This window comes from Emydura macquarii, unplaced genomic scaffold, assembly GCF_026122565.2.
Source record: "Emydura macquarii macquarii isolate MOO-44397 ecotype Brisbane River unplaced genomic scaffold, CSIRO-AGI_Emac_v2 contig_1451, whole genome shotgun sequence".
Taxonomy (NCBI): domain Eukaryota; kingdom Metazoa; phylum Chordata; order Testudines; family Chelidae; genus Emydura; species Emydura macquarii.
In genome coordinates this window covers 8234526-8250920 of record NW_027131588.1, presented here as the reverse complement: position 1 = coordinate 8250920, position 16395 = coordinate 8234526, and the positions used below count along the sequence as shown (strand labels likewise).

General features: G+C 44.3%; 1 protein-coding gene across 3 annotated transcripts in view; it reads left to right on the top strand.

The window, feature by feature from the left end:
- Window positions 1–16395, top strand: part of MLLT3 (MLLT3 super elongation complex subunit) — a 203838-nt gene that overhangs the window by 169469 nt on the left and 17974 nt on the right. For all 3 annotated transcript variants that reach the window (XM_067553147.1, XM_067553146.1, XM_067553148.1), the window contains 2 exons: window positions 522–600; window positions 4717–4849. In XM_067553147.1, the coding sequence (XP_067409248.1) occupies window positions 522–600; window positions 4717–4849 (212 nt within the window). The remainder of the gene's footprint in view (window positions 1–521; window positions 601–4716; window positions 4850–16395) is intronic.

The following is a 16395-nucleotide window of genomic DNA, read 5'->3' as shown; positions in this document are numbered from 1 at the left end:
ATATATTTTATTTATCTATAATATGTCCGTTGGTGATGGTTTAAAAAAAAATTGTCCTAGCCTTTTTCTGTTTGTCATTTAGCCTGCTTTACTTGGGTCCCTTCTGCCTCCTAGAGTCCTAGTCATGATTAATTAGGAAAACATGGCAGCTAAAGTATGACAAGCCTGCATTATACCATTGGGATTCTTGCATTATAAACTCATTTAAAACCATGTGCTGTATAACTTTTCAAATAGGGCATTGATAGCTTATTGTGTAGAGTGTTGGTTTTGTCAAACAAAACTTTTGTAGATGACCTGCAACAGTGTGTATGTTTCGCATGCATAGCAATTTGTAGGCCTTTTTGCTCTCTGGCACCATGAAATGTCCAGGAAATAATTATTATTATCGATATCATCCTGTTTAGTGGTATTTTTCCTTGCAGAAAAGTGCATGAAGCAGTAAACTGTGCTCTTTTGTTGCTGTTAAAATTTGGAGCAAATTGTATTTACTACTGTGTGTTTGTGTTTGTTTTTTTAAGTCTGAACAGCCTAGCCCTGCCAGTTCAACCTCAAGTTCCAGCTCCAGTTTTACACCATCTCAGAACAGCAGACAACAAGGTACCAAAAAGGAAAAGAAAGTGTGAAATGAAGGGGCCAACCAACAACATAACTGATGGCATCTCATTACCACTTTTCTGCTGTCTTTTTCAGTCTGAAATAGGGAATTAGCCTCTGTTCTGCTTCATCCATTTTTTCCAAGGTGTATGTGAACATGATCAGAACATGTAAGAAGCAGAAAGAGAAAAATGTATATTTTATTCAGAAGAGGATGGTTATTTATTTTAGTTACATAGCATCAAAAAATGTGCTAGACATTTTACAGATGCTAGATCTTAAAGATCTTGCAGTCCTAATCTTGCAGAGGAATCAGTACATGAGGATCCTTATTCCTTCACAGAGCCCCACAGGAGTTAATCAGACTTTGTATATGGAATAAGGGTCTGTACTTGTGTATCCCTTTGCAGAATTGTGAGCCAAAAATCCAATCCAGTGAGTTGCCTCCCTCACGTACGTGTGTACGTACACACGCACACGCACACGCACACACACACACACACACACACAAAATTTATTAGGAGTTGGATGGCACTTAGCACCTCACGGGTTTAGGTCCTTAAATTTCCAGAATAATATATATTTACTTTTTAAAATAATGTGACACGGGAGAAGATTATTGTTAGTCTTTAAGGACACATTTAGATTTTCTGGCTAATAATTTTGGCTCCCGCAGAACTCAGTAAAGAAATGTAAGTTTCTGCCAGGAGACCCTGCCAAACCGGTTTTTGTATAAATCAACTGAGATTCATAAGAGCTATTAAACCACTTAGTTTCTGTTTGGCTTTTTTCCTTGACTTTGTCAAATTGTACAACTGATTTCTTGATCCACTTGTTTTAAGGGAGAAGCTTTTGACTAATTAAAATTGAATTTGTTTCAGTGTATGCATCTATATTTCTCAGACTTGTTTTTTTCCATTAAAATAGAATAGATTAGTACCCCCAGGGAGAGGATTTGGTTTAAAAAACAAATCTAAACTGAGTGCAAATCTGTCAGATTTTTATGAAGTGACCATAAATGATTGGCTCTGTGTTCTCACCGCAATGTTTGCAGTGTGTTATACCTATTTTTAGACAAAGACAACAAGAAAAAAATAGGCTGTTCTTGCATCATCAGCTTCAGACACTTGGCTTGTAACTAAGGCTGTGCAAAATCTTTTACACTGAATCCCACCAGTATTCACAAAAACCTTAATGGTGACATGTCTGGGCTGCCCCATTACCCCACCAGCAGGCCTGTACATTTTCCTTACTCTTTGCTATCTTTTCAAGGAGGGAAGCTGGTGACCTATTACTTTCCTCTCCTCCTATTATCTTTAGGAGGGTACAGTTTGGCCCCTTCCACTTCCTGAGTGTTACATGGGACATTGCACAGATTAACTCCCTTCTAATTCTGAACCTTTTGCAGAATAAGTGGTAGCTCTTCTTTCTACCCATCCCACCACCAACACAGTTAGAGAGAGGGTGGTTTGTCTGTAGGTGTGTGGTCACAGCAGTAAGTGCCAATAGTTGCTCCTGTTCTTGGAATTTCCTGTTAAGTGAATACATCTTCCATTCTGCTGTAGTGTAAGTGTGTTTGTATTGGGGATGGAGGATGGGATATTGTGTGGCAGTCTGACCTGTGCCTCTGGAGATGCCTAAGGTGAATGTATGTCTGTGTGTCTGGTGTGGGAGGACTTTCTACATAAGAGGCTAGCTGGCAACCCTGTGGAGGGCCAAAGAAAAGGTCATCTAATTTCCCCCAGAAGACATCAGGAGTAGGAGATAAGAGGCCCCTATGCTGCGCATACTCAGGTATGCATAAGTTGCATGTACAAAGACAACACTTAAAGGTAAAGAGATAGTTTGGGCTTGTTAGGGAAGCAGACTGTGTGGGGCAGTTGAGGAGAACTCACTGGTTTCATTTTTTTGCTTCACTTTGGGTTCAAACAAACACAAAACTCTAAGAAGGACTGGTGAAGGCAAATAGGGTCACAGGAGGGTCAAGGTGTTTAGAGCGACCTGCAATCTTCTACCAAAACAAGAGAAAATTATGGTACCTCCAAGCACTTTAACTGGTAAATGTTGGTTTTTAATGATGGCCAGTATGTGAGATTAAATATTTACATTATATTGTTAAATTTGAATACAATATTAGTTTTTAACCTACTGTTGCCCCGCTTGTTTTTGTTCTTCTTCTTTGCTCCTTTCCTCCTCCTTCTACATCTTCCATCTTGTCTATTTTTGCTTCATTTTTGAATGTTAATACTTTCCCTTTTTCTTTTTCTTTCTCTTCCTCTCTTATCCTTTGGTTTAGTTTCCTAATCTTTCTTCTCTCTTCCTCCTCCCTCTTAATCTCTCCTTCCTTCTGTCTCTCTTCAGATATATCCTCTTTCTCATAATGTCCCATTAATTCCCTTCTTTAGCCCTTCCACTCATTCTCTTCGTCTGTCCCGCCCCTCACCCATTCATTCCTCACAGAGAGCAACAGGCAAGAAGGCAGTTGGCCAAAAGGAATATCTTCTAGGGGATCAGAACTGTAAATCTGTCTCCAGTCCCCATGGTGGTGGTGCAGTTGATCTTCTTCCCCAACTCCAGGGGAGGGAATTCACCACTATCCTCCACATACATTTATTAGAAGCTAACGATGGGTGTCCTGTCCAGATCAGGGGCCTGAGCTCACTGCTGGCCTCTGCAGTGTCTCAGCTGGTAATCTGTCGTCATGAGAGTTGTCTGTTCTGTGGTCTATGCAAATGTCTGATGCACTGGGCACAAGGCTGTCAGCCCCATGTGGGCCTGGCTCCAAGCAGACCTCAAGGTGTGTAAACACAGAACAGAACCCACTGAATTGAATTTGCCCAAATCATGCCAACTTAAACAAATCTTGCACAGCCTTACTTGTAAACCATTTTAAATATAGTTCTTAAAGACAGTGAGCACTGTTAACTCTGGACAAAGCCACTCCAGGTGCACCTGGTGTGATCTCTGTCAGAATTGAAATAATTTACATCACAGTCCTGTACCTGGGGGAAGTATAGTCTCATTGTTAAAGCATGGTCCCGAAACGCCAACAGAGCTTTAACTATCTTACAAGAGTATTGTGATGCTTAAATCATTAAGGATAGCAAAGTACTTTGAGATTCGTGTGTTGAAGGCACTATAAAATGTAATAAACTGCTGCCACCACCACTAGAATCAAACTCTCTTTGTGGTCTGATTCACTTTCTTCAGCCTCCCAACCTGGACTCCCCTTACCCATGCTCCTTTTAAGCAGCTGTCCTGTTTTTTATTTCGTAGATATGTTAAACATTCACTGTTGTACAACCATCTTTTATAGCAAAATAAATAAAAGGTTCAATGAAGGAACTAAATCCTAAATTAATTTTCATAGTCTTATAGGAGAGCCAGGCTGAGCACCCCAAATTAATTCAAGAGAGAAGAAACGACAATGTTGCATGGGCTTGACATACTTGTTACATATGAACGCTAGCAAAGTGCTTGCTTGACCTGAAATTGACCTTGAAATAAAAGGAACAGCTTTATCTAAATAGATCAAAAACAGGCAGACAAAGACTGCCTTAGCCAGAACAAGTTACAATCAGAATGATTTATTAAACCCTGCTTTTCAATACATGGATTAGCCTAACAAATGTACTATTGCCAATATGTGCCTGTAGAACTTTATTGATCTAGATAGAATAACCTTTGAGGAAGAGGGGAAGCCTAGCAGCTTGTAAGTGTCTCATTTATACTAATAAAAATAAGAACACTCCATTTTCCTTAAATTAAAACATGCAGTGGAGAATATTTGGTGTGAAAATATTTTGCCTCAGCTACATTCCAGGGGACCAATCCCATGAACACTTAGGCACATAAGTCACTTTACTATTATGAGTAAACCCATTGAAGTCAACAAGACTGCTCATATAAGTAAGTGATTCATGTGCAAGTGTCTGCAGCATAAGCGCCTAGTGCATTCATTCGTTTAATGCTTCAAAGTCTTTCCCCCACCTCTAATACTTCGGATTTCCCCTCCACCCCCCATAAAACTAGGTAATAGACTGATCTGTTTTGAACATTGCAAAGTGAATTTGAATTCAAATTGTTGGTTTATGTCTGTTTGTTGTTTCTGTTGGTCAGGTCCCTTGAGGTCTATAATGAAAGATCTGCATTCTGATGATAATGAAGATGAATCGGATGAAGCAGATGAGAATGAGAATGACTCTGAAATGGAGAGGCCTGTAAATACTTGTGGAGGAAGCAGAGGTCGCAGGTGAGTATCTTGTAACTGTAAACAACTTGAAGCCTGAAGTAGTATGCTGGCAGGAGTTATGACAGATTAATTTTTTACAAAACTGAAATAGCTTTCGCCCAGCAAATAGTGAGGAAATTTATTCAATTTCCACAAAGAATACACATATGCAGTGCCACTTCTAAACTATGCAGATGTGACCTGCTCCTACACACAACCATTTGGTCAGTTTGGGTCTAATATTCTCCTCTAACTTTAACTGGCTTTACACTGTTGTGAATCTGCTGGGTTGTTCTTGATTCACACTGACGTAATTGAGAGCAGAATCAGGTCCTTCCTGATTCTGTGCAGTCATTATCCTGTGAATGTTGTGATTAACATATATAAAGTTCTCAAAGCTCATTGTTTTAGAGGGAATTATCTAAGCAATTTACATAGTGTCCAGTGCATGCAGATGTGTTGCAATACTAGTCCCAAAAATGATGAGATTGCTGATCTGATTTTTTTATTGTCTCTCTTGCATCCTGACTGTGACTTCACTATGACATAACAAATGAGAGATTCATGACTTAGTTTAAAGCTATTTCCATATGTCATTTAAAATCCTGGTCAAGGTGGAACAGAGCCTCTCAAACCTTTTCATAGTGGGTAGGTACTTCTTCTTAAAGGGATTCTTGTGGACTTCTTGCCCTATTCTTCATGATCGCATAACATCTAAGTATCAATTTCAGCAATTGCTTGCATGGAAGAGTAATATTAGGAAAGTATTAAATGTATTTTAGCTGTCTCTGTAATGCAGTTTATCAGCTGGAATCAAGGAGAAAAGCAGGCCCTATGAACAGCCACCATTCTATAGATCTCAGTTTGAGAACCTCTGAATTAGAAGATTGTTAAATATAATTTAAAAGCACTTTTAGGTCTAATCTATCTCCAACTGTAGAGGGTTTTTTGTTGTTGTTTGGGGATGTTGGTGTTTCTAAATAAAACTTTGCAAAACTTAGACAAATAGAAATGTTTCTCTAATTTTTTTTTAACTCGGTAACTTTTTTTTAAAAAACAAGTACATATTCCCCTCCATGCAATGTATACAGCCCAAACTTTGCAGCACTCTGCATGTGCGTAAGAAACAGAAGGTAAAGTTGAGCTTTTAGCCCTGGCCTCTTTAAGATAGTGAATAGTTAAATCGTAACTGTGTTATCCAGGGGGGAGAGATTTTAAGACATTTGTAGTGACTTAAAACAATTTAGTAGATAGGATTTTTTTTCTCTTCCTCCAAATCCTGTACATTTCAACTCATGATAATAAGAGAGCCTAGCTTTATGCTGAAGAGATTAAAAAAGACAACTTTTTTTAAAACCTGAAATGTTGACGCATCCCTAAAATAGTTTTTCTGTAAAACGTGGCATATGAAGAATATGCAATGGTGTGGCTTACAAGTTTTGTTGACAAAATTTTACTTTTACCCAGAAAGTAATAAAAAAAACCCTACATCTTTTATTCTGTTTATTCAAACTAGAAAATGTCTTGCCAGTTTTGATTATTTTTTATATTTAAACAAAACAAAGCAAGTTTAATTGGGCTGGATTTAAAAAGACGGACCATTGTTGAGTAATAGTTTAACATATATGCCGTTATTCCCCCAAATTCCTCCTCTTGGGTCTCTGGGAAGGCTTTGGGAGATTGTGTTTTGTTTCACAGCCACATGAACATGGAAGAAGTCCCAGGAGTGTCAGCAATGGGGCTCTAGTGGGCTTCCCTCTGTTATTGGCTGGGCAGTCTCCCCTACTCAGCAGGGGTGGAGCGGTCTCCTTGCTGAATTTTCTAATTCTTTCCGGTTGTCATTCTTCTAAGTAGTCAAAGTACCTTCACCAGTAGAACAGTCAGTTGATAGCCTCAGGTTGTCTCCCCAGTCAGTGAAGCAATGATACGTGGGTTTAAAGATGGGAGGAAGAACCTCCATCAACAACCTTCTTCTTCGAGTGCTTGCTCATGTCCATTCCCGATTTAGGTGTGTGTGCCGGAAAACTTTTTCCCCTAGTGGTATCCGTACAAGCCGGCTCTAGTGCCTTCTGCAGTGACACACACATGCACCTGCATAGAGGTGCTGCCAGCTCACCCTCCCTCTAAGTTCCATCTTGCCACCAGTGATGGTGCTGGAACATCTCTTGCCTTTGCAAGTTCTCTAGCTAAATCTACAGGGTTTTTTTTTTTCTGTTGTTCTAGTGTATATAGTTGATTGTTTTTTCAATAGTTAGTCATAGCATTGTAATTGTGAGAGCTCCAGGGTCGGTGCATGCCCCGTTCCCCAGGATATAAGCCCTGCACTTATTTAAGAAGCCTGTGCTGAGGAGCGACCCGTATCAAAGTTGCCTAAAGTGTATGGGGGAAGCCCATATCCATGAGAGGTGCAAAATCTGTAAACGTTTTCACCCATGGACTAAGAAAGACCAGGATATTCATCTTAAGGCCATTCTGATGGAGTTGGCACTTAGACCAATGTTAGAGCCTGGCCTGCACTGAGCACAGTAAGCTCTGTACGTAGTGCCCCTCCGGTGCCCTCTTCGTCCTCTCGGCATCAATCACCATCTCTGGTATCGAAAAAGAGGTCTAAGAAGACACGCATTGAATGGGGTTGCTCCCAATGGATAAGACTAAGACATGACCTGTGTCAGGTCGCCAATCTTCCCCACCTCCAAAGGGTCCCTCACCACTATGAGCTTCAACCCTGGCACCGGGCCCTCCACTGACCCCAGGTAGTGGTAGAGGACCTCACAACCTGGTGGTGCCATCAACCCCGGAGGCTTTTCAGGCAATGAAGGGCCTCGTGGCAATGCCCGTGCCGCCAATGCTGGGAGATGGCAGGCCGCCACACCAAGACCCAGCACCGGCGGGGAACCTATCGAATGACAAGCCGGCTAACAGATCTGCTCAGCAGTCCCCATCCCCCAGACACCGTTGACGGGTGCACAGACAGTCTCTGGAGTTAACAGGCTCTCTGGGTCAAGACAGTGACAGACCAGGTTCTTGCCACTGGTCCCCGGAAGATCGGCACCGGGCAGCAGAGCAACAACACAGATCGCTGGACTCATGGCACGTTTCCCCGGCACCTCAACCCCGCTCTCCTAGTCCTTACAAGAAACGGAAGGACAAGAGCCAGTCCTGTCACACCCATCACTCAGGCTCTCTGTACCACTCACCAGTGCCAGAATTTGACCACATTCCACACAGCACTGGGAGATATTCAGAATCGGCACCGCCTTGGCCATTGGACAGTGGCGCCTCATCCTTGGAAAGTGGGAAGGGAATTCAGACAAGACAGACCCCGACTCCAATGCCCAGCTTCCCGACAGTGCCGCCAATGGGGATGTGGCCACAAGGACAATGGCCAGGTCCCTGGCCTTACTGGTGTGGGTTTCCATCTGGGATCCCGCAGGCTAGTTCCACGAGAGGTACATTGGTATCGAAGTCCTCTATTCTCTAGAGCTCGGCACCACATCTAGACATGGAATCGGACCAGGAAGGTTCTCACAGGCCTGGAGTCTGCAAGGGATCACCCCATCCAGAGTAGCAGCTCCTCCCTCATCTCAGCTACCGGCCTCTTCTTCGTCGAGGCAGTAGTGGAACCTTCTTCAGCTGGATGACTTCAGGTCCCACCAAGATCTGTTAAAAAGAGTCACGTCCAACCTGGGCCCCAAAATAGAGGAGCTACATGAACCATTGGATGAGCTCTTTGATATCCTGGCGTCAGCAGCTCCCGGTAGAGTGGCCCTCCCTGTGCATGAAGAGGTGGTTAAACTGGCCAAAGTGCTGTGGCAAACCCCGGCCTCCTTGCCCTGCATGTCAAAAAAGCCAGAGAGGAAATACTATGTATCAGCAAAGGGGTTCGAATACTTTTACACCCACCCCTCACCGGGATCACTGGTGGTCACCGCTGCCAGCTAAAGGGACAGACAGGGTAAAGTGAGTTAGACCCTCAAAAATAAGTAGGCAAAGAGACTGGACTTATTTGGTCCAAAAATTATTCCACTGCTAGCCTACAGCTACGAATGGCAAACCAACAGGTACTGCTGAGCAGGTATCATTTTAATATCTGGCAGTCGCTAGAAAAGTGTACGGACTCATTGTCCCCCCTCCTACCCACTCCCCCAAACAAGAGTTCAGAGCCATCTTGGAGGAGGGAAGAATTGTAGCCAGGGCATCTTTGAAAGCTGCCTCTGATGCAGCGGACTCTGCAGCCAGGACCATGGCTTCGGCAGTATCGATGAGACCGGCTTCGTGGCTGCAGTCCTCGGGCGTTTTGTCAGAGGTACAACAATCAATTCAGGACCTCCCCTTTGATGGCACGGCCCTCTTCGCCGAACAGATAGATTCTAGGCTGCATGGCACGGAAGACTCAAGAACAACACTGTGGTCCCTTGGCCTATATACTCCGCCATCATCCAGGAGACGCTTCACACCTCAAAATCAGCAACAGTTTGGGGACCAGCTGCACAGACATGCCTATAAGAGAGAGAATAAAAAATACAAAAGACAACAGAGCCACTCGCAATCTGCTGCCTCTCAACTGGGCTCCAGCTGCTACAACCGAGGCTGAAAGCAAGCCTTTTGAAAGTGCACCCGAGGGCGACCTACCAGTTCTACCCATGGATCCAACCCCCCTTCTGTTCTCTTCCTGTTTTAGCCCATTTTCTCTCAGCCTGAGCTACCATAACATTGGACTGATGGGTGCTCAGTATGGTGGCTGTTGGTTTACACCCTCCAGTTTGTCTCACTCCCGCTTTACCATCCTCCTTCCCTGTCACTCTTCAGGGACCCCTCTCACAAGCAACTCCTCGCTCAGGAGGTGCAAGCACTCTTGCAGGTGGGTGCAGTGGAAGAGGTCCCTCAGGACCTAAGGGGTTGGGGATTTTATTCCCATTACTTCCTGATTCCAAAAGCAAAAGGAAGTATGAGACCCATCCTGGACTTAAGGCACCTCAACAAGTATCTCAAAAAGCTAAAGTTTTCGTACGGTTTCCCTAGTCACCATTATTCCTTCACTGGATTCTGGTGACTGGTACGCTGACCTCAATTTAAAGGACACCTACTTTCACATTTCGATCTTCCCTGCTCACAGGAGGTTCCTACAGTTTACGGTAGGAGACCGCCATTACCAATTCACGGTGCTTACATCTGACCTCTCTACTGCACGAAGGGTCTTCATCCAAATGCATGTTGGTGGTGGCAGCCTACCTCCAAAGGAGAGAAGTGCAGGTGTTTCCTTACCTGGACAAATTGGCTCATCAAGGGCAGATCAAGATCTCAAGTCCAGGCCAGTATCGCAACTACCCAGAATGCTTGCCCAAGTGCTAGGCCTCCTAATAAACAAGCACAAATCAACAGTCCCTATGCAAAGAATAGAGTTTATCGAGGTGATTGTGGACTCTATCAAGGCCAGAGCTTTTGTTCCGGACAATGGCGGAGTTGATAGCTCATATTTTGACCGTCCCCCTCACTACGGTGAGGATATGCCTTCAGCCTCCTAGGCCACATGGCCTGTACCTACGTGGTTCGACATGCCAGACTGCACCTCAGGCCCCTCCAGATGTGGCTGGCATCAGTATACTCATTGGTCAGACATCATCTGGACAGGATACTTAACGGTCCCTCTGCAAATACTTACCTTTCTGACGTGGTGGACGAGGCCTCATCAGGTGTTCTCGGGAATGCCCTTCGAGACACCCCAGCTGTCGGTTAGGCTGATCTCTGATGCCTTGAACTCGGGATGGGAGGCTCACGTGGATTCTCTAAAAACCCTGGCATGGGGACGGCAAGGGATCTGGCATTACACATCAATGTCAGGGAACGCAGGGCAATTTGCATGGCCTGTGCAGTTTTCCTGCTGCATCTCTCCAACAAGGTAGTGCAGATACTTTCAGACAATACAGCCTCTGTATACCATATCGACAGATGGGGAGCCCGGTCCCTAGCCCTGTGCAAGGAGACTATGCGCTTATGGAACTTTTATATCAGTCACAACATTCACCCAACAGCAGTGCACTTCCTGGGTATCAACAACCCTTTGGCAGACTGACTCAACAGGTCTTTTGCTCTCACCATGGGTGGTCCCTCCATCTGGAGGTGGTGACTCACATCTTCCAAATGTGGGGCAATCCCTAAGTGGATCTCTTCGCCACCAGGGACAACAGAAAGTGCCATCAGTTTTGCTCCTGCCAGGGATTCAGTGCAGGCTCCATCACTCTCTCCCCTCCTTGTCAGGGAGCCTCATGTATGCCTTCCCACCAATACCTTTGATTCACAAAGTCCTGCAGAAGGTGAAGAGGAACAAAGCACGGATCATCCTGGTAGCACCTGTGTGATCCCGTCAACACTGGTTCCGGACGCTTCAAGAGCTAGCAGGGCCCAGGCAATGGACCCTTCTGCCGCGACTTGATCCCAAGATCAAGGTCGCCTACTCCATCTGGAGCTGATGGCATGGATGCTCCGTGGCTGAGTTGGGAGAAATAGGCCTGCTCAACCTAGTGGCGTACAGAGAAGGTGAGGGGGCCATGCCCCTGGGCGCCGGCCTGAGTGGGGTGCCAGCCAGGCCCTCAGAGGAGGAGCCACCCCCTGCTGTCGCAGGTGGTTAGGGCCCTGTGGCCGCACCAAGTGTAGTATCGATAACTAGGACCTATCAGAATTTGAGATCATTCCAGACCTAGCTCCCGAAGTCTGATAGGTCCTGGTTATTGGCACTACACTGGCGGCCGAGGGCTCCTGCTACAGTGGGGAGCAAGTGTCCTCCCAGCCCCTCCGCGACTGTGCTGGGCACAATGAGGGAGCCGCAGGGACCAGAGCCCATCACGCTGCTCCCCACGCGGCTCCCAGCCGCACCCGCCCCCACATCAGGGAGGAGTGGGGGACAGTGGGAAACAGATCTCCACAGTGACGTACCAGGGGGTGGGAGCCTCCTGTGCCCCCTGTACATCGTGAAGCCAGGCTGGGGGGGAGGGGGGAGGCTGCCCTCTCCGAGCCAGCGCTGGGCTGTGGGGTTGGAGCGGGAGAGGTGGGCGCCATGTGGCATGTAAGTGCGGGGCAGGGGAGCAGTGGAGCCAAGCCTACATTTGCACCCCATGCATGTACAGACCCCCCTCCCCAGGGCTACTGGGGTGCAGTGCTGGGACCCCTCCTGCCCTGGTGGGGGAGGTTGGTCATGTGAGGCCTCGGGCGGGCGCAAATGTAGGTTTGGCCCCTGGGTGCCAGAGACCCACAATACGCTGCTGGCTCAACCCAAGTCCAAACAGTGCTCCTAGAGAGCAGAAAGCCATCTACCAGATGAGCTTAGAGGGCTAAACAGAAACGCTGGATGGCCAAGCGTGGCATTTCCCCAATGGAGGCATCAGTCCTGATGATTTTGGAATACCTGCTCCACTTAAAGCAGGGGGGACTGGATTTCTCATCCATTAAGGTTCATGTAGAGGCTATATCTGCTTTCCACCCTCTAGTGGAAGGTAAGATAATTTTCTCACACGAAATGATGGCCAGTTTTCTTAAGGGATTTAGAAGGGCTTTTTCCACCAACAAGAGACCCTTCTCCTCAGTGGGATCTGAATTTGGTACTCTCTAAACTCACTGTGCCCCCCCTTCTCAAGCCCCTGGCCTCGTGTCTCTTTATGTTCTTATCCTGGAAAGTCGCTTTCCTGGTGGCTATTACATCTGCAAGATGGGTCTTGGAGATCAGAGCATTAACCTTGGACTGCACCTACCCTGTGTTTTATAAGGACAAGGTCCAACTACACCCACACCTGGCCTTTTTGCATAAGGTAGTCCCTCACTTTCACTTAACCTTGATATATTCCTACTGGTTTTCTATCCCAAACCTCACAACTCCAGTGAAGAGAGGCATCTGCATCAGAGTGGATTGATTTAAATCAAGTTTCCCACTTATACTACTTCACATATTTCTTAAACAATGGTGCAAATCTGATCACTAAACCATGTTAATTAACAACTCTATACAGCATTTTACAACATCTGGGAGGGTATACTTTGTGTAATTTTTAGATAACCTGATTTTTATTGATTTAGGAAATAGTACATAATACTCATTACCTGTGTCAAGCTGCAGATGCAGCAGCACTACATTAGGAATGGTAAGAACTAAATCTCACACACACACACACACACACACACACACGCTAATATTTTATTAAACTAAATCTTAAATGTTACATAAATGTTTCACATTTGCAATTGCAGCAGTCTAATGAGTTGCCGGCTGACAGCTGTCCTTAATTTTTTTTTTTTTTTTTTAATTTTCAAATTTTATTAACTCTTACAGTCATCACAACACTAAACATATGCTGTCCTTCAAATTTCTACAACTAGATCTCTTCTTCCCCACTCCCACTGTCATTTTGATTCATAAACTGAAACAGAAATAAGAGTTTTCCTGCTTTTTCAACTCCCACTCGATTTCTTAACTTTGAGTGAATAATACCAAACAATGAAAATATTCTCTCCGTGCCTGCAGAGGAAGCTACTGCTGTGAAAAATTGGCTTAGCAATTGAAGGAACTCTGTTTCAAGGTGCCTGGCTAATGATTTCCACCAATTCAGGGGAGTGACTTTGTTCAAAACATCATCAGTAAACATGTACTGTTTAAATGGTTCCACTCCAGCCCTGAAATTTATGATGACTGCATAACTGAGGAGGGATTTTGAGATGCCCATGCCATGGCGGCAGCAGCATCTTCAGAAGATAGGCATCTACCTTTATATCTGGGGTCGAGAATGTTCACGAGAAAATGAGGCAGAGTTAGTGCTTGATCCGTTCGCTTCTTTATTGCCTGCAGTTTAACTTTCTGGTGAGGTATTTCTTTCTTCAATGTCTCTTGAAGTGCCTTCCAAATTTTGACGGCATCAGCAATGCACCAACAATTTCTCTGAAGTTTGTTTAAGGCAATGGCTATAGGCTTCAGTCTACTGAGCATATCCTCTACATTCCTCTTTAATCCAGCGTTAGATACTTTAGATGAGATACTTCCATCTATTTTATCATGGTTTTCTTCACAAAGTTTTCTGAGAATAGGCCAGTTCTTAATAAATTGTTCAAAACAATCAACCACAGAATTCCATTGAACATCTTGAGGGAGAATTAGTTTGGATCCTCCTGCTCTCTTCAGTGAAGCTGAAGCAAAATGGTTGTTAGGGAAGTATTTTGCGACTTCAACAACATTTTCTTTTATTCCTGGAGAAGATGTACTTAAGTCTTTGGCTAAAAGATGCATTAAATGGGCGCTGCAGCTATATGTTCTTGAGGAGCATCCTTCTGTTTATTCTTCTAGTATCTTCTCATGTTTGCAGCATTGTCTGTGACAAAACTGCGCAGGTGACAGTTGAATTTTTGTTCACAGTTTATTACAACTTTCACTGCCATTTCTTTTAAATATTCTGTTGTATGGACATTTTCCGATGTATCTATTGTTTCTGAAAGATATGCAACCCCATCTTCTGTTGTGTCACAGGCACATATCACTGGATCATTGTGTACATTGCTCCATCCATCAAAGCTTAAACTGGCAAACTTCCCCATAGTATTTCTTGCACACTGTTCAAGTTCCTTCTCGTACACTGTATCTAGCAACCTTCCACCAATGTCTGCTCTACCAGATGCAGTGCAGCCTGGTCATAAGGACTCAACCATGTCAATGAAGCATTTATTGTTAAGAATGCGAAAAGGAGAATTTGTGGCATAAATGAACCAAGCAATGTTTTCATCTATGGTGTCTTGTTGATATTTGTTGGTATTTGCTAGTCCAGGGAAGGAATTTCTCCAAAATATTCCCAGATAGGGTCATGGGAAGCCATGACCGTTTTTCTGTGGCAAAAGTGTGAGGGAATATAGAAAGCTGTGTGTGTGCTAAATAACGTCTTCCCTTTTTCTTTCTTTCACTGTTCCTTTCTACTCTGCCTCCGTCCTTTGTCTCTCTGTCTTTAAGGCAATGTCTTAACTAAATCCTCTGCCTTGCTTGGCCCAGCTCCACCACCACATAAGCACAGAACAACAACAATCCTGTCCAGCCTGAGCCTTTCTTTGCACATGTGACTTTAGTCTGCTGAGAAACAGAAACTGAAAGCCCAGAACTTTCAAGACTCAAGAGCTGGTAGTTAGGCTGGATAGACTAGAGCCATTAATTAATTTTTATGACACTGTAAGTGTAGGTTTAGCATGTTTGTGATGAGATTTAATTGTAACTATTATTTTTTTTTAAACGAGAGAGAAATTTAGCATTTTATTTGATTTTTTTTTTTAAATCTGAAAAATCAGATTTAAATTTTAAAAAATCCAATTTTTTAATTTTTTTTTAAAAAAAATCATTGATTTTTTTTATCCACCCTGATCTGCATAGTCTCGACATGACACAGGCTCTGACTTTTTACATCAACAGAACCAAGCCTTTTAGTTGCTCAACGCAAGTCTTCATCGCAGTTGCAGACCAAATGAAGGGACTGCCGGTGTCCTCACCGTGAATCTCGAAGTGGATCACGGCCTGTATTCAGACCTATTATGAGCAGGCCGGAGTCACGCCTCCGGCATCCTTAACAGCCCACTCACCGAGGGCACAGGCTTCATCTGCAGCTTTCCAAGTGCATGTCCCCATTTGGACATCTGCAGAGGAGCTACCTGGTCATCAGTACATACCTTTGCGTTCCACTATGCCTTCACGCAGCAAGCTCGGGATGATGCTGGCTTCAGCAGAGAGATGCTTCAAGTGTCATGTCCATTAACTCTTGCCCACCTCCGGGGACACTGAGGGTGAGTTACCTAAATTGGGAATGGACGTGAGCAAGCACTCGAAGAAAAAAGTACAGTCAGTTACTTCGTAATTATTGTTTTTTGAGATGTTGCTCATGTCCATTCCACACCCACTTTCTTTCCCCTCAGTTGGGAGTTCCAGCAAGAAGGAACTGAGAGGGAGGGCGAGCTGCCAGCACCTATATTCGGGCGCATGTGCTTGCCACTGCAGGGGGCACTAGAGTTGGCTTATACAGGTACCATTTATGGAAAAATTTTCCAGCACCAGTGCATGTGGCATGCACACACACCTAAACTGGGAATGGACATGAGCAGCACATCTCGAAGAACAACAGTTACGAGGTAAGTAACTGTTCTTTCCCAACCCACTTGTTGGTAACTGAGGCGGTTTTTCACAGGTCCATCATCTGCATCAATACAGGATCAGATTAAAGAGGGTCTTCGGAATCCAGTCCCAAAGTCTGCATTCATTGTGGGCAGTGAATTGCAGGAGTTCTGAAGAGACTCAACTGCAAAGGAAGCCCACAAATTATTAGAGGGGTAATGCAGTTAATAATTCAAATGTATGCAAAATTCAGACAGTCCACAGTGAGAATATATAGAACGTAAACCATTCCTCTTGGACACGTGTGCAACTTGTTCCTTCCAAATGTCCGACTTTTATCCATCTGCTTCTTACAGTAAAAAACCATCTGTCTTTTCCATGTTCGGTTAGTGGGAAACAGAGGTTTGCAGAGTTACTGCAATTATATGTCATTCCTCTTGCTTTT